Below are 22,273 nucleotides of genomic sequence, written 5' to 3'. Positions count from 1 at the left end.
GATTCCCAAACTGTGGTACGTGTATCCCTGGGGATACACAAAACCTGACCGGGGTGTACGTGGGAGAAAGTGTGTAATGATTTAATTTTTATTATAATAATAATTGGCATTTAAGGTGTTAAAATATAAACATATGCTGGCAGGGGTACACAGGCAGCTGGCAAATCTGGAAGAGAGTATGCAGTAAGAAAAAGTTTGGGAACCTCTGGCCTAGAGCCTGTTGGCTGTACTAATTGTTCCTGATAAGTTCAACTGAGACAGTGCAACTATCCTGCCACATGGTGGACTCCTCTACACACAGATCATTTTGTGTGAGTACGTGTTCAAAATCTAGGATGCTGTACTTAATAGAGACTTACAATAGCATTCTAAGATGCAAAATTTTGTGTGAATATCCATCTCCCAGTTTGCTATAGCAAATAGTGAGTGCATAGATACCAGGGTACAGAGTGTAGCTTGAGAAGCTAGATTAAAGAGAAAGAATGAAAAAAAAAAGTATGATTCAATGTATGAACAAGTAATACAGAAGATTTAAAACTTCTAGGGGAAAAAAAGCAAATTATACATCAATGTACATTCATATACATCAGAAAGATATCTGTTATTAAAAAGTATATCACACTATTCCCACTGATAATTTAATCATTCTATGATTATTTCTGAAATCCCTACCTGTATTTACAACTATAAATGTTCACTCTGGCTTCCATAACAGGCTCAGGGCTGTTTATCACCACATTAGCAGTGTATAACTGATCATCTTCATTGGCATATTCAAGCACTACTGCGTAGCGACCAACTTGGGGAATGTTCAGTGTCAGCTGTAAATCGATCTATTAGAGGTTGAACAAAAAAATCTGAATCTCACTGAAAACAATCATTAGGTTTATAGAACACTTTACACAAGCTTTACTTGGCTTTGTGGAGTTAAAAGTGTACATAAAAGATTACTTTGCCTACCACCAAACTTGCGGTCATCTTTCGAGTTCTCTCATGCAAATTGTTTGAAAAAAATCTTTTTATTATAATGCTTTGGGAAAGCTGTGTGAAAAATGTAATACAGCTGTAGTGTTTTTCTTTTTGTTGTAAGATGCTGTATAACTGAAGTTATAATCCTAATGCTAAACAGACTTGTTCTCTAACCCCCTGATCCTGTGAAAACGTAAGCATCCACTTCTATTTATCTGATTAGTCACAGTTCAACAGGAATACTTACAAACGTAAGTATATGAGCAACTGGGGCCTATGATATAGGATGTTACTATTTTAGTACACATTTTCAAGAACAAACTGCAGAACAGAACATTAACAGGAGACAAAGCTGGTCATTGTCTTTTGTGTAATTCCCATACAAGTTATTAGATCAAATAAGTTATTTTTTCCCATAATGGTATTGCTGTAATAAAACAATATAGGATAAAACATGACTGTTTTACGGGGTTGATGATGGCATAATTGTTCAGCTTTTTTGGGTTTTTTTTAAATGCCCATGTTAGTAAACTGTGTACACATGCATTTAAGAAAAATTATGAATTAAAAAATTTCCTTTTTAAGCCATGATTTCTGAAAAACTTTGTAATTATTTTGGAAATGATCTGACAGTACCTCATCTAAAACTTAGGGATTTCAGAGAACAAATTCTCAGGAAACTTTTTACCTTCATTAGGTTAAAATATTGACTCAAATCATAGTTTCATATTTGTTGCAGGACTGGTGTAAGAACAGTCAGTACACTGAACTGTATTCTAAGTCCTGATTTTGTGAATCCCAAGTAACTTCACAGAAGCCAAAGGAGCTATTCTGAATTTCCAGCAGAATCTCTCCCAAGAGGTTTCTAATTAGCAATACAGATGTGACTAAAATCAACATCCATTAGTAGGTCTACAAGAATCTGACCTCTCTTCCGTAGATATGCGACATCACTGGATGTTCAGGAGTTGGCTGTTGAACACCTATTTTTCTGTATTCTCCCCCATGCATAAAATATGCTGCCTCTGAACTGAGGACACAGGAAAATCTGTCCAGTGGCAAATGCTGATAAAGTAAGCAGCTTAAAAAAAAACAAAAATAAAAACACAGGAATGACGATGATTACCAACTATAAAATTAAAACAGTAACATTAGAATTACCTAAAATAATTGGCTTATTATAAAAGTGTATATATTAACTTATCTCTTGTAGCACGTCTTGAATAAGTGCAAGGCTCTGTAACTTGTAACTGCAAGATGGATGCTTCATAGTAATCACTAGGTAATAGTACCATGTAATCCTAGGAACAAAGAATGCTCAGACCACGCAAAAGATTACAAAAAGTAAGTAAGTATCTCCATTTTTACAATGAATTGATGGAAAATCAAAATCAGCTTTGTGGCAGAGTCGCTTTAACTGAAGTTTGTTGAATGAGCTTCAGTTAAAAGTACCCACTGCCATTTTGAAACACAGGACTCTGAATACACAAGACACAATGGGCATTTTAATTAGAACGGATCCTGTGAGCTGCTCTAATTAAAAAGCCACAGGCCCCCCAGCCCCCACCCTCCACTCCAGAGCACATATATAGGCAGTGTTATTTGTGGAAAGAGTTTCAAACTGGACTTGAGGCCAACTTTGGATAAGTCACTCAGATTTGGCTAAAATCTGAAGATTATTGATTTTTTATTAGTATTTGTGGATTTTAAAAAATCCAGCCATAGCATATTGAGTTGTATAATTAGTATTAGTTTTATCTCTAGGCATAGTTATGAAGTGTGAAACACAAAATTAAGCAGGTGAAATTCAGATGAGAGAGAGGGGTAAAATGCCAAACTATAACATTGTATTTTTCTTTTTCAAAATAACATTTTCCTGCTCTCCCCTACTGCTGAATTTCACATCCTTTATAAGACTATACTTGGCAACTAACTCTGGACAATTCTATCATTCTCTTCCCAATTCTCAGAAACTACAAGTCCTTTATTTTCCTCATTCATTTGCTTACCAGCAGGACTTCCTCTGCCATGATATTGACAATCCACGTTCCCGGAATAAGTGAGAATGTTTCCGCAAAGCTGTTTCCTGGGACAGTGACAAAAGCTGGCTCCGTGCTGGGTGGGAAAACAATCTCTTTGCTCTGTGTTGCCCCTGTCACAAAAAATGAATTAATAAAAATACTGGGTTATGTCAAATGACTCCATTTTCCCATCCCAGTTCTCAGAACTAATGCTTTCATTCACAAAAATTAGACTTGACAGCAACTGACTAGTACTGCTCTTTCAATACACGTTTGGAATATATTCTACAATACATATTAAGCTATGGATCAATGTGACTATTGTCCTACTCATTCTCATGAGGCTCAGAAAATATGTTCCAGAAAAATCAGAAACATCTCTTTCTTCCTCTGACCACTTGCCAGTTTTGGAAAGCTTTGAAACATTTTCATTGTTTTTCACTGTATCTGTCTCTGCAGGGGCTTCATAAACACAGCAAAAGACCATTCTTGTGGTTTGTTCAGCTGATCCAAAGCAGCAGGTAATAGACATCTTGAGACAGCTGGTTCTCATGAGCTTTCCAGCAAAGTTTGAAAAGTCAGGAGATTCTGACAAGCATCTAAATCTTTTAGTATCTAACACTCAGTTAAAAGTACTTCTGCTGGCAGTTAATGTACAGCAAAAACATAACTGTAGTTTTCCTTCACTGTAAAAACTATAAAGGATTTTCTTTAGTGAAACCATTAGACGGAGACAGGACTTCTCTATGGTTCTCTCTCTCCAGCTGTTTAACACAGTCTATGTTACCTAATATCACAAGAGTCTCCATAGGATGCCTATAGATGTGCTTGTTCACATATAATTAGAACACTCCAGCATTGCCTCACCATTATGCCCCATGCATTTCAAAATGTCCACAGGGACACTTTATGTAAACTTTGTCAAATTAGCTTCAGATAAAACATCCCGTAGCCATTTTGAAATGTGCAGACGCTTAATACACATGATGGTGAGCCATTTTAATTAAAGCAGATGTTCAGGAACTGCTCTAATTAACATGCTCCCCCCCACACTCCACTCCCTAGCATGTATATAGAGGCAGCCCATATGTCTGCTCCAAGTTATAAAAAGGACTGATGCCTACACTATAGTAACTACTGTAAAATAATGCAAATGATAGACATAAGCATAAATCAGAGTTCAATCTAAGCTGGGGTGGGCAAAATATGGCCTGCAGGCCGCATCCAGTCCATGAGGCCATTCTATCCAGCCTGTGGGGCCACCCCAAAAATTTAGAAAATTAATATTTATCTGTCTTTGGTTCCTGTCAAAAATGACAGGAACCAGGGGCAGGAAGACCCATGGGAAGCCCAGCAGGCTCCTGCAACAGCAGGGCCCAAACGGCCACACCTCCCCAGTCGGGAGCCCCAGTAGGGGCTTCTGGCCTGGGACCATGTGGTTGCACCTGCACAGGAACCTCAGGTAAGTGGCAAGGAAACAGGGGGGCAGGACTCCGGGCAGGGACGGAGCCCAGGGAAAAGCAGCACCCCCCGGCCCCGTGGCTGGTACTGCCCGCTGCAGCCACTAGCAGCCCACACACGGCTGTCCTGAGCAGGCACAGGAAGCCCCATGTGGGCTGTGAGTGGCTGCAGTGCGGGGCACTGGCCCCAGGGTGGGAGAGGGGCCACTTTTCCTGCACTCAGCACCAACTTGTAGCCTGCTCCTGCTGCCAGCCTGGGCCTCGTGCCGGCTCTGGGTTTTCCCATCAGGGATGTGCCTCAATGGCACCAGCTGCGACCCTCCCCCTTGCCATGCTGGGCGGTGTTTGCTGCTGCTACCCACCCAGAGCTTGCACATTGGGCAGCCCAGAGGCAGTGGTAACAAACACCACCCAGCGCAGCAAGTGGGGGGACCACAGCTGCTGCCACTGCACAGCCCTGACGGGCAAGCCTGGAGCCGGCATGGGGCCCAGGCTGGCAGCAGGGGCTGGCTACAAGCTGATGCTGAGCGTGGGAAAAGTGCCCCCTTGCCTGCCCCATGCCTGGCGCCCCACACTGCAGCTGCTTGTAGCCTGCATGGGGGTGCCTGTGCCTGTGCCTGCTCAGGACAGCCCCACATGGACTATGAGAAGCTGCAGCAGGGAGTGCTGGCCTCAGGGTGGGGGAGAGGCTGCTTTTTCCCACACCCAGCGCCAGCTCCTTCCCTGCTCGGGAGCAGGGGGTCAGGGCTGCATGGTCCCCCCAACCTGTACCGCGGGGATGGGGGGCACTCGGAGTGAGCAGGTTCACAGGGCCCAAACCAGTGTCCCTGGGCCAGCGCTGGCGGGGCCCAGAGTAGGGTGACAGGAGTACAGGGGTCCCGGCTGGCAGGGGCTCCATAGAGCTGGGCTAGCTCCCCGCTCTCCCTGCTGGTGCAGTCCAGCCTCACTTCACAGACCCCTGCCAGGCTGTACCCCACTCTGGGCTCCACTGGTGCTGGCCCTGAGACTTTGGTTCCAGGACACTGGGAGATTGGTCCCAAGATGGTGACCAGGGGGTGCGGCACCTGTCAAGTGGCAGGGCTACCCGTGTAGCCCTTGACAGCTTGCCAAAACTGAGTAAGCGGCCCCCCGCCCAAAATAATTGCCTGCCCCTGATCTAAGCCAATCCTCCAAATTAGATCTATCCTTGTGCCCCTCACCAAAAACACATAGGATCTGGAGTCCTTTAACTCCATAATATATTGAACCAAAATGCTAACTGTGTTAGGGGTCTGTAATTGGACCCAATCTTTGTGGATCAAGTCTGTCATTAAACAAATACTATTTATTCACTGATTCAAGACAGATGCCATTTCTGAGTAAAAAAATCATTTTCAGAATCAAAGCAACTAAGAATAAATCCTGTTAAAATTCATTGAAAGCATCACAAAAAAATGCCATTCTAAGCTACCTTCCTCAGTACTGAAAAAAATTGGTAAAACAAATATATAAAAACAAACATTTACTGCTAGTGAAATCAATGGGAATCATGCAAACTTGGGCAGCATTAGTTACAGTGAATTATGCTAGAAAACACACACAGCACTTGTTGTTATTAAATGCATACATTTAAAACGACATTATTATTAACTTGGCTGAACATTCCCTGGGCTTTATATTCCTCTGTTCTGTTGTGCTGCTAAGTTGAACCTACCTGTTTCAGGCCGAGACTGATAAGCAGTTATGCACCCAGATGCCATTTCAGTTCCAGGGTTAATGTATCTTAGGATAATGCGAAATAAGTAGAGGTTTGATTTTTCCACATTCAAAATCATTCTCACTTCCTTCTGTAAAATGGAAGTTAATAAACAGAAACAGCCATAAAAAGCTGAATAGACAAACAGTTAGAAGCCATGCAAGCATTCCACTAAATTCCTACATGAAATAAACACTCACAAATGCACACACATGCAGATAAATACAGAGAGAAACAGCAATGCTGGTGTAGGAGGGAGGAAGACAGGCAAGCCTAACAAGAAAATTAATTCACTTACAAGTACAATTAGTGTCAAAATGTTTTCCCTCAGCAACTGAGATCCTCCCTTTAGAGTTTTTTGAACCCCGGCTGACATAACGGAGTACTAGATGGAAGAGCTTAGGGGAAGTCACAGTGACAGGTACAACCACCTCTGGCTGGGAAAAATAAAAGGAGGGGGAAAAGGGAGGAAAGGAAAGTACATTATTTACGACTAGCACCCAAAGAGAGAAAAAATACAGAAACTATTTGGCAAAGATAAACCTCATAACAGGAAAGAAAAGTTAACATGGACTTACAGAACAAAACAATCTCAGGGAAAACACTGATACTGAATAATTCTTCACCAGCTAGACATGGAGGATGTTTACAGATGTTATGTTTTTCTAGGTTTAATCTGGACTACAGCTGTCACTATATACATGTGGACATCTGTAGTCTGAATTAAAATTGGCTCCAGTCCAAATGAACTAATCCTCATTGAATGAGGATTAAAGTTAATGTAGCCTAGGACAGTCCGAATTAAGCAATTTAAATAGTATTAATTAACAAGTATATACGGCATTGTTTTTAGGAATAAACAGTCTTTAGGAACTCAGATAAGCATTCCCTAGGAATGCAGATAAACATTGCAAATATCAGTCCCCTCAAGGAAAACTCAGTTGGGTTTTTGCAATACAACAGAGGCTACCATGGACAAAGTAACATGTTTACTAGGAGTGTGTGAAACAGGCCATATTCAAGTCAGATTTGGCCCGAATCAGGGACAGTAATTCGATTAGCTGATTTGGATCACTGTCCTGATTTGATCTGGCTGAATCCGAATCTGAAGATGCTGATGTGGAGAATCAGCGATTCGACTATAGACACAGCTTTAAATGTTTTTTCTACATACCTCAAGGTACCAGGCGCAGCTCGTGAATGCTGCGATGGTAGGGTGGATGGAGTGGCCCACAGGAGTGCGGGAGAGCCCTCTGCACGCTCAGTGGCAGACCCAGAAGTGGACTGGAAGTACTTATGGTCCACTTCTGGGTCTGCCACTGAGCGCACAGGGGACTCCCCCACACCTCCCCAGCTCGGTGATCAGCTGCAGGGGGACCCCAGGTGCCCCCCAGATCCAGGAGACACCAGTCACCAAGCTGGGGGTTGGGGGGGTCCCCCACATGCTCCATGGCAGATGCAGAACTGGACTGGAAGTGCCTCTGATCCACTTCCAGGTCCATTGCCAAGCACGCTGGGGATTCCCCCACACTCCTGTGGAACGCTCAATCCACCCCACCATCTCAGCATTCACGAGCCGCCTGGTACCTTGAGGTATGTAGAAAAAATATTTAAAGCTGTGTCCGTGTCCAAATCATTGAATCTCTGAATTGATTTGGAGCGTTCCGATTTGATTTGGAGAGATTAAAGGGTCTCCCAATTCAATTTGGATTCAGAGATTCAGATGCTGAATCAGGCCAAATCTCTGCTGAATTGAATCAGTGACCAAAGCTTTGCACAGCCCTAACGTTTACAAAGTCAAATGTGCCAACAACACCTCATGGTGACTAAATATCAGTATCCTAACTAAGTACCCAGCCCTGCCCTAGCACACAGGCTACTGCTCTGGTAAGAAGGGGGCAAACCCCATTGATCTTCTATTAACACTTAATTTGAACTGTGTGATGCAAATCAGGTAACATGGTTTAGAAAAGGGTGAGCACATCTACAAATGGCCAGAAAAGCTGAGTCCAGATACATATGGCTATTACAAGAGGGAGGTCATAAAGCATTTAACTGTTTAGCCAATGTCCTACAGCAGGTCTGCTATCACAAGAGCTGCCCACACATGTGAATTCCAGGATAATAATGCAGCTTCTCCAGTTCCTGTATCCCAAACAAATTCTAAAAGCATATGGAAATCTCAGAACGTCACTGAATTTTCTTCCGATCTCCAGCAGATCTCCTAGCCTATACAGTCATGCTGGCTCTCATTAAATCTTTGTCCTTCAATTGAACTGACTTCTCTGAAATCACTGGGCAGCGAGGTCCTCAGAAGATACAATCTACACAACGCATTATGTAGTGCTTGCAGAACACTGGCAACAAGGGGTGGGGGAACACTTCCTGATGGTAAGCATTCAGGGATCTTTGGTGGGGTACCAAAAGAGAAAAATTGGCACAACCTCAAGGATTTGCCTTCTCTTGTTCCACTCTACCACTCCTCTCTTCATAACCAATCCCTCGTAACCCACTCTTGCTCACTATGTCACATGCCTATTCCTTCTCCCTCCACACACCCTCTCTAAAACATTAATTCTCTCAAGGACACACTCCCTTCTCATTCCCTGCCTCTCAGAACAAAGTCCAGGGGAGCTTATCCCTTTGAAGATGTCACCTTTTTGGCTCTCTGAGAGTTAGTTCAAAGCAAATACCAACAGAAGAGGCTTTTTATGGTGTATTTGGTGCATGTTTTTAAAATCTGTCATCACTGGAGGGGACAAGTATTTTTATAGCGCCCCTTTCTTTTATTAAAAAAAGGAAAGCAAGAGAGTGGAATTCTAGCTAGAGATGGGAAAGTTATACACTTGCCATGTATATTTGAAGTACAGCATATAGTAGAAGGGTACTAGAGCAGAGAGAAGAGTTCAACAAAAAGTATGGACAAATGCAGGAACCTTTTACAATTATTTTTTGAAGGGAGACGATTGATAGTTCCTCAAGCTTTGCTACAGGCTTAGCCAAGTCACTCAAATCACCACTTTAAAATTTGAGTGCCTAATTTTATGTCCTTGGCTCAAAATTTAAGTAATTATATTAATGGCATCCATAGTTCCCACTGAGGTCACGCACTGACTAGTTATTTCATCTGAACAACATGCAATCTTTTATATTGTCTTCTTCAAGAAAAAAAACTGTTACATTGAGGGAAGCACTGTGACTGTCATCCTTGAAGAAATTTCAAGATGAATGTTTCAATGTCCTGTAAGACATGGAAAACTTGTCAAAATTTAGAATGGCTCTTGAAATAAAGAGATGGAATAATTCAGCTATCCAACTCTCTGGAGTGCAGATCCTGCAAATACTTACCTGTAAGTATAGCTTTACGTGTGTAAGTCAAGTTATGAACACACTACCATTCCTTCATTCCACTACCTTCTTCATAAAATGTTAAGCATGTGAAACACAAGATGGGTGAGGAAAAGCTTGTGAAAACACACAGATGAAAATTCAGAGTGGAAGTGAAGAAATCACATCTTCAAAAAAAGTTTTCTTTGTGAATATGTAAAGGAAAGTAAACCAAAAGACCCCCTAAGATGGCAAAAGGAACAAAGAAGAAAAGATTGAAAAATTAAGAGCAGAAATGAAATGGCTAAACTTGTCATTCTGTACTTGTCCCTTAGTTTATGGGCACCCAGTTGGTTTCCAGCCATCAGTAGTTCCAGGAACTGGCGAATCTGATTTGCACCACTTTGATACCCAAGGAACACATTCAAGAACAGTGACAGACCAGCCAGCCCTTATTCCTCAAATAAACTATTTTGTAATTCACAGTTTCTTTGCTCCATAATTCAGTTGGAATGTTCTATCTTCTGCCCTAAACACAATGTCAAAGGATATATTCTTTCTTCACTGCATTTTCTTAACTCTCTCTCTCTGCTGTCGACCAACAATCTTGTAAAACATTACAAGACAGAAACATATGCATCCACTCACGCTTTTGCTTGGATGCTGTTGCTTTTGCCAATAATCTATTGATCATACTACTGCTTTGCAGCTGCATCTATCTTGCTGAAATATATAGTTTTCCTGTTCCTCACCCACTGCAAACTACAAGGTTCCTGGGAGGTTTTTGTGATGATGTATGGGAATCATTTGTTTTTAATTCTTCCAATAATATCACACTCGTACAGAAATACCAAGAGAACAAACTCCAAAGGCTGCTTTTGTACTCAGTAGCATTTAGTCAGTGACATACTTGTATAGAAGACATCCTTGCATAACCTCTCCAGCTGAAGTTGGGAAATTCCTGAGGATCATAGCCAAACCGAATTCCTCTTCCATTAAGAGTGGTACCGTCTTCAATCTCAAACTTCATATGGTGTAGATCAGGGAAAAAGTAATTCTTTTCAGGCCTTTCAAGAAGAAAAAACCCCCATATGTGATCTATTTAGTTTCCCTGAGTGTTTAGGTTTGTGCTTATCAAAGAAAATTAATGCCCTAGCTGTCAGCCATCATACTAATAAAAATATAACTGCAATTTCTGATTGCGTCTCAAATATTCATTTTGGAACTAACTGTGTTTCAGGTTATTTGCCAAATGTATTTGTCACTCAATTACTTAGTACATAAAAAGACACAAATTCATTCTGATGTTAGTTTTAATAACATCATCATGTAAGTAAAAAATGCATTATAAATTTATGGCACCAGTTTATTTGCAGTTTGTCACCCAGCTATCACCTCCATATCTAGGAGGCATGTTGCTATGCAGAATAGAAAAAATCTTCACCTTCCAAAGCAATTTGAAGACATTATCTAATTTCTATCTGACCTTTGTATGATAAAAATGAAGCTCCAAGTTAAGGGCTTACAATTAAGTCCTGATAATTCAGGTTATGATCATAGGAAGGATTTACAATGTTTCTATTAATAAATTAAAATTTGTTCTCAGTTAAATTTAACTGGTATAACAGAGAAGCAACCTTTGCTCATTTTGTTTTCTTTTGAAATAACACCCAATATCTTACCACAAAAGATGGAATTGTTAACTACATGATTATTAAAATGTGTACATAAGTTGAAACAAAACTGGTGGGCTAAAAAAAACAACCAACAAAACAGTAATGTAGTTAATACTGTAACTCACTGGCTCATATTACCAACAACTTCATGATCATGTCCTAAGAGAGAGCATGGAATGCCCTGGACAGTTCTAATTTTTTTTTTTTTTTAACACAAACTAATCATCACAGCCAGACTTACTCTCGACAGGCCAGCCCCACTATGTGCTTTCTGCACTGGCAAGCACCCGATGGCTCACTGCACATAGGACTGACAGAGCCTCCAACATCACATTGGCAGCCTGTCAGGCAAAGATCAGAAGCCAAAGCTTTCATCAGAAAGAGTAATAAATGTTATCAGAAAATACAGTTCTCTAATTAGCCTGCCATTAACTGTTCTCTTCCTAAACCCTCTGAACTCTCCCCTGAGACTTTAAAGCAAAGTTAACACATTTGTGCATATTTCTATTATTTCTAATATTTCATAAGGATGTTTTAATACATGCAATTTCTTTTCCTGGTCAAAACATTAAGTAATAAAGAAAGCCATGCCTCATACTTAGCTATGAATAAAGTTTTAAAAGTGTAACTATTCAGATTTTCTATTCAGTGGGAGCAGCTCCTGAAAAAATGATTTTAAAAGAGATGAGTGATACAAAGAGTGGGAACTTATTTTTCATCTTATGAAACATTCAGAATGTTCATGTCTGATGGATTAAAACTATAATGTTGATTTGTTGAGCAAAAATTATACACAGGCAACGATTACAGATTTGTATCGTAGTACATGCTTACATTTCTTAAAAAACAAATGGACAAAATATATTGTATATGGAGCTGATACCAGAAAAAGGATTTCTGTCATACAACAAATGACATCCCTAAAAATGATGTGTATGATGTCAAACTAAGGAATAAATACACTGGGTCAAAATTTTCACAGGTATGGGTGTCTTTACAGGAGTTCAGAGATGGAGAGGGGGTGTGCTTTAATTAGAGCTGCTTTCCAGAGCCTCTCATGTATTCAGCATCCCGGGCTTCAAAGGAGAAGCAGGGGCTTTAGTTAAAGCTCCCTGCTGCCATTTTGAAGCACAAGGATGCTGAATACATGCAACACCAAGGTTGCTGGAGTGCACTAATTAGCTTAATCAAGTCTGCCCTGATGCATGCATAACTGCAAGCTTCGGTCACATGTATAGGCACCCTAAGTGCCTGTCTAAACCTATATTTTCCCTCTAAAATATGAGTGGGCCTGTTTTTCAGGAGTGCTAAGTATTCAGATATATCATTGAAATTAATAGGAGCTGCATGTGCTTAGCAACTTTGAAATTCAGACTATTCTCATGTAGATCCCTGGTTTGGAAATTAGGTTTGAAAATCTTAGGTATAGCTTTTACCTCTGCACAGTAAGCCTATGGATCTTTAGAAATGACATGATTCAAAACTACGTTTTAGAACCTCATGTTATTTAAAACCTAACAAAGCCCAGTATATTTTGAATTAGGCCCTAACAGAAAAGCTTTAAAACAGAAACTATATCTGAAAATTATTTGGTTTATTATTAGCCAGGACCTGAATACAGCATTTTTATGTTTTTTTCTGCAGCACCTGCAGATGTTACAAACAACTAAACAGAGCAGAATGCAATTCATGCAGGTATCAATGCTATTATTAATTCTTGCAAGAAAAACAAATAACTCTGACCTCAGGTCCCAGAAGAAAAGTGAAAGAAGAAATAATTTTCAAATATATCTAGTTATAAAAAAGACTTTCTTGTGATTAGTTAGGTATTTTGAAGGATAAACTAACCAAGTTATAGAGATATACAGCAAGGTTTTCAACTTTGTTTACAACCATATTGCTCCTCCAAAAGAGAGGGAAGAGATTTTGTCAGAAAGGAAGTGTGCACTGTGGAAAATTGGCCCTGTTGCCACCTCTTTTAGAGGGCAAAAGGGGCTTGACTGAAAAGGGCCATGAAGCTCAGCCTTTTTACATTGGTGAGCCAGGTGCTTAGGGAAAGAGCACAAAGGGCTGTAGAGGGGATCAGTAGCATGGCGTAGGACAAAGAAGGAGAAATACCAAGCTGAGGTGCTTGTCGCTGATCCCCCATGCTGCAAGCAAGATGCAGTTACTTTAGGGGGTGGATCCGGCCCACAGACTTTAGGTTGAGTACCATTGGTATAGAGGTCCTCAGGGAAAGTGAGGGAATATTCATAAGCAAAGCTCTTAGCTCACTATTAGGACTGTGCAAAGCTTCAGGTGGTGATTCGATTTAGAGGAGATTGGGCCTGATTTAGTGGCTAAATCTCCCAATCCGAATTGAATGAAAAGGTCAGAATCTTCGGAAAAGATTTGGAGAGCTTCAGTGATTCGGACAGTCCCTGGTAGCTGCAGCAGGGAGCTGCAGCCAGACTCGGAGCCGGTAAGTAGGAGGTGAGGGAGGGGAAGCTGGAGGAAGGGACCACAGAGGGACCCCTGCCAGGCCCCAACCCATGCCCGCTCCCCCAGCCTTGCCCTGCCCCATTTCCTGGTGTTTTAAAAAAAAGTTCCACTCACCGGGTGCTGCCAGGTTGTGGGGCAATCCCTGCTGCCCCCCACTGCCCCACACTGTGTGGGGGTCTCTGCCATGACCCCCCCGACCTTCCCCCTCACTCCCTCAGCCCCCCCAAGGCTGACTTGCCCACCCCAGTTCCAGCCCTTTAAGAAAAAAAAACCTAAGAAAACCCTGCAGTGGCTTGGGGCTTCAGGGGTCTTGAGCAGAGCCCCCCCACATGGCGTGGGGCTTGCTCCCCCCACCAGCACGAACAATGAATCGGGGGGGCGGGGTTCTCAGGGTTTTTTTCCTTAAAGGGCTGGAGCTGTGGCAGGCGGGGCAGCCATGGGAGGGGCTGGGGGAGCAGGCCCCCCCCATCCAGTGTGGGATGATGAGGGGCAGCTGGGATCACCCCCTTGCCCGGTAGCACCTGCTGAGTTGAGGTTTTTTTTTTCTCAAAGTGCTGGGAGCTGGGGCAGCCATTGCCGGCCTGGGAGAGCAGGCAGGGAACGGGCATGGCCTGGGTGAATCAGAGATTCAGCTGAAGCCAAATCTCTGAATCAGATTTGGCTGAATCAATTCGGGACAGTGATTCAAATCACTAAATCCAATCACTGTCCCCCAAATTGGCCAAAGCCAAAGCCAAAGCAAACACTAGCCGCTTCGCACAGGCCTATTCACTATATGTGCACAAATTGGGATCTTTACTTGTGCATTTACAATGAGCAATCACAAGCAACAGTGGAAAAAAACTACACATAAATGTAATTTGGTGTGCAAATAAATACCATGCTTTAAAAGTACAGCCTATAGAATCCTAAAGACATTTACACGACATGAAAGCATCCTGTTAGACATTATTTATTATTCACTCTGTGCTAATGGAAATATTCATTTTCCTTTTTACCTTGACATCCAAAATAATTCCTGTTTTCCACAGCATAATAGCCAGCTTCACAAGTATCACAAGGATCACCACAAACATTAGGCTTGCAATAACACTGACCATCCTCCTGGGGAAAAAAACTTGGTCAAAACTATTTCAACATTCTTTTCATTATTTCTTATTCTTAAAGGAAAGGAAACAAAAATCCTGATCTGACCAAATAAGTTATTTCTACTGCCATCTATCCTACTCAACGGACAAATTAAATCATCATACTCCAGAGCCTTAAAAAACTCTCAGGGAAAATTATATCAGATATGTCTAGAATGTCACCAGTCATTTGCCCATATAAAGGTAACACTTAACTCTATCTTTGCAACCTTCCTGAAGGTTAAAACAATATAACTGTATACAAACTTAATTTCTGTTCACCTGTCGACACTCTCCAACTCCACTTAGTGTTCCAGTCACATCACAATGGCAACCTGCAGAGACAGACATACTGATAAGCTACATTTCAACTTCATATGAGGCTTTGGACAAAAGTCAGCAGAACCCAAAATTACAATGCCCTGAGCATTAATGCAAATTTTACTCTGGAAGCCACAATGCCTCCAGGAGTTTCAAAGCACAGAAGAGCACAAATCCACCTCACAGGGATTCAGAATACACTCTACTTTATGGCCAGGAAAGGGGGAAGGAGGAATAAGGCTTGCACTATAAACCTCACTAACAGGGAGAGATCCCTTCCATACACAGAAACTGCAATGGTGGCCAGTTCCTGAGGCTACAAATAAACATTGCATTTATCCCAGGATAAACCATTTTATCATGGGACAAAGTGCAATCATTTAGATGTCCATGTCCACTGTCCTAAAATAAAACCTAAAAAGGTTCATGGGATAAGAAGTAGCAATAGTTTATCCCATCATATGGCAAAGTACATGGGAACAGTTCTCCTGAGACTGCATTCTTTAATCAATGGCAGAAAACCAGCAGTGCATTCAGCCACTCATTAAACTCTGATTAGAAGCACAACGTATGTGTACATGCCAATCTCAGAACATGTTTGTTCTGAGACAAACACAGGCGCAACTTGCCCAGGGACAAGTGCAGTGTCTGTTCCTAGCTTAAGGGGTAGAATTGGAGCAAGTGACAAAGATAAAAAAAAAAGGACCAAGAGTGACAGTTTCTTGTAGCCTTTGTTCCCTTGTGTAACTGCAGGTGTCATCCACAGAATAGTCCCGAATCATTTTACAAAAAAAAACAAAACAGGCTTAAATTTAAGTTTTTGTAATTGTTTGCCTTTTCTCCTCCTCTTGCCAAATACCAAAACTTTTCTGATTATTGGTGGTGCCTGTGTGGAGTAAACAACAGTTTCTGCCAGCCTGCCTGACTATTTTGTACTTTCCAAGACTACCCCTGGGACCATTACAACATTTTTTCATGAAATATAAATGAAACAAATATTACAGGAACTGCTCTTGCTGACAGAGAGGCTTTGTGCTGCCACGGATGAGCTAGGACGATAGGACTATTGTTCCCTGGCTGGGAGGTAGAACAGACACATTCCAAAAAAGCAGAGGTAACTGGCCTCTGGGGAGAAGATGCATTGAATTTAGTCCTGCAATAATATTGGTAATAGTTTTAGAACTGGCCATTTATCCCATCTTTACACCCAGTTGATTACTGCTGCAATATAATCCACTGGAAAAGAGACATATTGAATAAGAGATTGTTCTAGGATTTAAAAACAGAGAGCATACCATAGCATTGCTATCTGTTGAGAACTAGCTGCAACCACATATTGATCAAAATTAACTTAGACATAAGCCAAAGCAGTCCAGCCAAATTCTGAAGTCAATACAACTTTTTTTTCAACTCTTGGTAACTTTAATTGGTTAGAATTCACCATCAGATGACTCGGAACATTTTCTCCAAACAAAGGGCCACAGTCTTTTGGGCCACAGTCTTTTCTCAGTTTTCACAGATTTCATAGACATTAGGGCTGGAAGGGACCTCAGGAGATCATCGAGTCCAGCCCCCTACCCAAAGGGCAGGAAGTCAGCTAGGGTCATAGGATCCCAGCAAGATAAGCATCCAATTTACTCTTGAAGGTGTTCAATGTAGGTGCTTGAACCACCTCCGCTGGCAGATTGTTCCAGACCTTGGGGGCTCGGACAGTAAAGAAATTCTTCCTTATGTCCAGCCTGAAACGGTCTTGCAGGAGTTTGTGACCGTTCGACCTCGTCATCCCTTGGGGCGCTCTGGTGAACAGATGTTCCCCCAGATCCTGGTGGTCACCCCTGATAAACTTATAGGTGGCCATCAGATCACCCCTGCGCCTGCGCTTTTCCAGGCTAAAGAGTCCAATGGCTCTCAGCCTGTCATCGTAAGATCTGTTTTCCTGACCTCTGATCATGCGCGTGGCTCTCCTCTGGACTCTCTCAAGCTTCTCCACAACCTTTGAATTGTGGAGCCCAAAACTGGACGCAGTACTCCAGCTGCGGCCTCACCAAGGCTGAGTACAAGGGAAGAATGACGTCCCGGGATTTGCTCGAGAAGCATCTATAGATGCACGCCAGCATTTTGGTCGCTTTACTAGCCGCAGCATCGCATTGCAGGCTCATGTTCATCTTGTGGTCAGTGATGACCCCCAAGTCTTTTTCTTCTGTAGTGCTAACCAACGTAGCACTGCCAAGCCTATAAGGGTGCTGCAGGTTTTTCCTCCCAAGGTGGAGAACCTTGCATTTTTCGGTGTTAAACACCATGAGGTTCTCGTCTGCCCATTTGCTGAGCTTGTCCAGGTCAGCCTGGATCACCCGCCTGTCTTCTGGCGTGGATGCTTTGCCCCAAAGTTTGGTGTCATCGGCGAACTTGGCCAGTCCACTCCTGACTCCAATGTCCACATCGTTAATGAAGATGTTGAACAGTATGGGTCCCAGGACAGAGCCTTGAGGGACCCCACTGGTCACAGGGCACCACAATGAGTGACTGCCATCAATCACAACCCTCTGGGTCCGACCATGAAGCCAATTTCCCAGCCAGAGGATCGTGGTGGAGCCAAGGCCACAACTGGGCAGTTTGGCCAAGAGGTGATCATGGGATACCAGATCAAAAGCTTTTCTGAAGTCAAGATATATGACATCAATCTCTTCTCCCTTGTCCAGGTGATAGGTCACCTGGTCATAGAAGGAAATGAGATTGGTCAAACAAGACCTACCCGCAACAAACCCATGCTGGCTGTCCCTTAGAATGTTAGCCTGGGCCAGTCCCTCAAGGATGGCCTCCTTAATAAACTTTTCTAAGATCTTCCCCAGGATAGAAGTCAGGCTAATGGGCCTGTAGTTAGCTGGATCCACTCTCCTCCCTTTCTTGAAGATCGGCACCACATTGGCTTTCTTCCAGTCTTCGGGCACTACACCAGAGCACCAGGAGTTTTCAAAGACCCGTGCCAGGGGCTGGGCTATGACGCTCGCCAGCTCCTTGAGTACCCTGGGGTGCAGGTTGTCAGGGCCGGCTGACTTGAAGGTATCCAGCTTCTCAAGGTGTTCCTTCACGAGGTCAGCATTGATGGAGGGTAGGGGATCCCCCTCACCCAGATTTCCCTGTCCCATAGCAGGCATGGGCATCCCGTGTGACTGATGAAAGACTGACGCAAAGTACCTATTTAATAGGTTGGCTTTTTCCTGGGCGTCAGTTGTCAGTTGCCCCATCTGGTTTAGCAGGGGTCCAACATTGCCCTGGCTTTTCCTCTGGCTCCCCACATATCTGAAAAAGGACTTTTTGTTGTCCTTGATGCCTGAAGCTAGTTGGAGTTCAGTTGCAGCCTTGGCTTTCCTGGTTTGCTCCCTGCAGGACCGGACCAGCGTGGAGTAATCCTCCTTGGAGGTGAATCCCGTCCTCCATCCTTTGTAGGCTTTCCTTTTTAGCCACAGTAGGTCCGCTAGGTCTCTGGAGAGCCAGGGGGGCTGCTGTGCCTTCTTGCTGCCTTTCCTCCGCGTTGGAATAGATTTAGCTTGTGCACTGAGGATCTCTTCCTTGAGAAGCAACCACTCTTCTTGAACTCCCAACTCCCTGGGGTCATGGTCCCTGAGGGCCTGACCGACTAGCCTCTTGAGCTTGTCAAAGTCGGCTTTTCTGAAGTCAAGGACTTTAACACAAAACTCCAATGAAATAAAAATAGGGTTAACACCAGATTTATCTCAGTGTAAGTGGATGCATCTACATGTGAAATTAATGGAACTCAATAAACTCTGGGGCAGTTTGTACCAGAGTTAACTGCTCCTGGGTGTAGCATCTACACATGTGCCTGGGACAGCAGCAATTTGAACCGGGGTGGAGCAGGCCCCCAGCTGACTGAGCTGATCAGGTGCAATTTTACACCCTTGGTCACTGTCTACACATGGATTTTGGTGCAGTAAAGTACTCCTACCTATGGTGGAGTTTATTAGTTTACTGCACCTTACTGCCAGTGCATGGGTAGACAATAATGCTTTACTGCAAAGCTAATTAGTCTACTCCACAGTAAAGTGCACATGTAACCACACCCACTGAGAGCAGAATAAAAATCATTTTTAAATACTAATGCCAGCTGAATGTTGAGAATGACTGTAGAAATCCTGGTATGAAAGTGTCAGCAGTATAAAAATGCATTCTTACCAACAGTAGTTACAGTAACTAACAATGTTTTGTATCATTATCATAACTAATGATTAATGATAAGAGATTAATATCTTTAATAACCGAAAGAAAGTCATGTCAAGGCTTACCTATACATCCATCAGGGTTTTCTCTGGCTAGATTCCAGTAAAGTGGTTTGCATCTGCTGCAGGAAGGACCTTCAACATGCTGCAAGCACTGACAGTAGCCCTCATGGTAGAAAAGAATCAAACATGGTATGTTCCAGTGCACAGATTTTAAATAAATAAATAAAGATAGATAGCTAGATAGATAGCATTAAAGAAATATCCTTTGAAGAATTATTTTTCCCCCTACCGTGGAATCCATGGTAATTAAATTATGAGTAACACTGCTTTGCTGCATTCCATCTTCAGGAAGGATACTTCTTCACATAGGATGCAAAAGAAAACTAACTTCTGCTAACCTACAGCTGCTAGGTCTTGAAATTTTGCTATCTGAACTACCTAGAACTTTTATCAGCTGAAGATTTCAACAAATGATCAGAAAATAGATGCTTGAGGGAAAAAGCATGTTTTCACATATTTCAAAAACCTACCAGAATGTATCTGTTCAGATACAACCCCCCCTGCAAAAACCCACACCTGTTTTACCAGATCAACTTGTGCAACTTTTTTCACAGTATAAAACCAAACCACATATGCACCCATTGTATTCAATAATTACACGTATGGTGGGGCAATTCTTAACATATATTTTAACATCAATAATATAATACTTACAAAATGAGAATCAAGGGTACCTGCAGGGTCACAGTCACTGCTGGCTCCTTTACAAAAGTAAAAAATAAACATATTGAGTATTAAAAAAACCCACAAAACCAAACAAAAGCAACAAAAGCAAGTATACTTTAGAAACTTAAATTTAACTTTAAAACAAATTGAAAATTTTAATGATCATGGTATTCGTAAGTATTTAGAATAGTTTAGAATATTTATTTTGATATAATGTTATCACATTCATCTGCACAGATATGTCAGGCTAAATGGCTAAGTACAAACAGTCAAAAAGCCTGAGGCTGAATTAATTCAGTCTTTGCAGGTTAATCTAAGCTTCAAAGATTGAACCAATAAGTAAATGAACAGACATTTACTTGTGATTCAAGAAATGCAGCCACATGCCTGCAGTGGCTCAAGTCAGAAGCTACGGGGGTGCTAGATTATGGCTCTCTGGGCTGTGCATTTGCTTCCTCTTCCTGCTGCCATAGATGGCAGGAGAAAATATTACTGGGGGGAGACAATCCCCGCCCCTCCCTCCCACTGGGCCATTGTGAGGCTGGTGTGCACTAACGATGTACACGGAAGCTGCAGAGGACAGCATGGCAAGGGTGCTATGCACAACACTGTGGCAGCAGGGTGTGGCAGTGACGCTGCTCCTGTCACCAGCTGCCACAAAATTAGTTTGAGGGGCTAAACCCCGTTAGCCCCACCCTTCTGCCACCTATGCTTGCTGCCTCTGAGGTCTCTGAGATTTGTAGTCTAGACTCACAGCAGCAGGACTCTGTAGGGTTGCTCATCACTTCCTCTTCCTGCTTCTGGGTACCTCTGGGATTTATATTCCTCAGCTGCAGCCAGCACTAAGTAAGCCAGCCAGACAGGGCAGCTCAGGGGAAGGTGAGTTTAAACCCCATCCCTGGACCCAGCCCCCCCCATGCCCCCAGGGTTTGCCTGGGAGGGCCAGTGAGCCAGCCAGTGAGGCAGCCCTCACTGCTCCAACTGGGGAGCAGAGGGGCAGGGCCAGCCCTGCTCTCTGGAGAAGACAGCCCAGCCCAGGGCTGCAAAGCATGCTGGGATGCTGGGGGACTGTGATTTAACTTGAAACTGGAAGGTGTTTGGGACAGAAGTTTCATAAACTGGTTTGACCTAAATCAGTTAAGTCTGATACTATCTTCAACCAGGTTTATCTTAAACCAGTTTCAGCCATTTTGAAACTTGTTTATATGCACTAAACTTCTGTTCTGTTACAGTCTTAAACTAGTTTCTGATGACTTAAAACAGTTTGTGTAACTTCTGTCCCTAGCCAAGGAGTGAAAGGGAAAGAGAGAACACTGAGAATTAAGGCTATTTTTTTAAATTAACTATGCCACCAGTTAAAAAGGTCAAATTCACAAAGTCCAGTGTATGAAGAGAGAGAGAAAAAAAAATGATGCACTAGTTCACATGATTGATTTATATTCCCAAGGTATTCTTTGCATGTTTCAGTGGGATTTCTATGTAACTTATGTACAATAAAGTGTTTTAAAGTGCTTTGTGGTAGACATTTATGTAATTTGCCTAAATAAAATAATTTTATTTCCATCAGAAACCATACCTTGACAATAGGGGAAATTATAGGCTCCTGAAAGGCACCTGTCGCACTTTTGTCCTGTAATGCCTCTTCGACACTCACACTGCCCTGTTGCTGGGTCACATGTGCCATGGTAGGAACCATGTGGAGAACACTGACAAGCTGAACAAAAATAAATTATTTATAGAGATAATAAGATTCAGGTTGTTTGTAATGGGAAATAACTTGTTTCAAGACTGAGATGCTTTAAAAGTTGTGATCATTACTTCTCTGGATTTTCACTGAAAAATAGTGCTCTATCTAGGTCATGGGCTCAATGTTTTTTGACTCGTGGCACCTGTCCATTGCCTTTGTGAATTATGTGGACCCTATGTCAAAAATTAACTTATTATAGTGCTCATCTGCTTGAAGAGGGGCTGGGGAAGGAGAAGCAGCAGGTGGTAGGAAAAAACTTGCACTCATCTTGTCACAGGAACCTCTCTCCCAGTGGCACCCTTCAACAACTGTAATGGCACCATGGTTGAGAATCAGTGTTCTAGGTAGTCATTTATATTGTACTAATCACCATAAAGTCTGTGTGCCTTATGCAAAGCATGCAATTCTGTGCATGTGGTGACATATCAATTTGGTTACTCTTTTT

The 22,273-nt window shown here is 42.4% G+C and overlaps 1 protein-coding gene across 1 annotated transcript in view; it reads right to left on the bottom strand.

The window, feature by feature from the left end:
* The window catches only part of LAMA3 (laminin subunit alpha 3), a 209,840-nt gene that overhangs the window by 105,331 nt on the left and 82,236 nt on the right, over positions 1-22,273 (bottom strand). Inside the window, exons 16-27 of the mRNA XM_090039823.1 lie at positions 21,658-21,795; positions 20,070-20,116; positions 19,419-19,518; positions 15,079-15,131; positions 14,668-14,773; positions 11,430-11,529; positions 10,423-10,579; positions 6,484-6,622; positions 2,979-3,121; positions 2,170-2,270; positions 1,897-2,050; positions 673-833 (exon numbers count right to left, since the gene is read on the bottom strand). Of these exons, the coding sequence (XP_089895949.1) occupies positions 673-833; positions 1,897-2,050; positions 2,170-2,270; positions 2,979-3,121; positions 6,484-6,622; positions 10,423-10,579; positions 11,430-11,529; positions 14,668-14,773; positions 15,079-15,131; positions 19,419-19,518; positions 20,070-20,116; positions 21,658-21,795 (1,399 nt within the window). The remainder of the gene's footprint in view (positions 1-672; positions 834-1,896; positions 2,051-2,169; positions 2,271-2,978; positions 3,122-6,483; positions 6,623-10,422; positions 10,580-11,429; positions 11,530-14,667; positions 14,774-15,078; positions 15,132-19,418; positions 19,519-20,069; positions 20,117-21,657; positions 21,796-22,273) is intronic.

Source organism: Crocodylus siamensis, chromosome 3, assembly GCF_052110815.1.
Source record: "Crocodylus siamensis isolate JL-2025a chromosome 3, ASM5211081v1, whole genome shotgun sequence".
NCBI classification, from domain to species: domain Eukaryota; kingdom Metazoa; phylum Chordata; order Crocodylia; family Crocodylidae; genus Crocodylus; species Crocodylus siamensis.
This window is presented reverse-complemented; position numbering and strand designations above follow the sequence as displayed.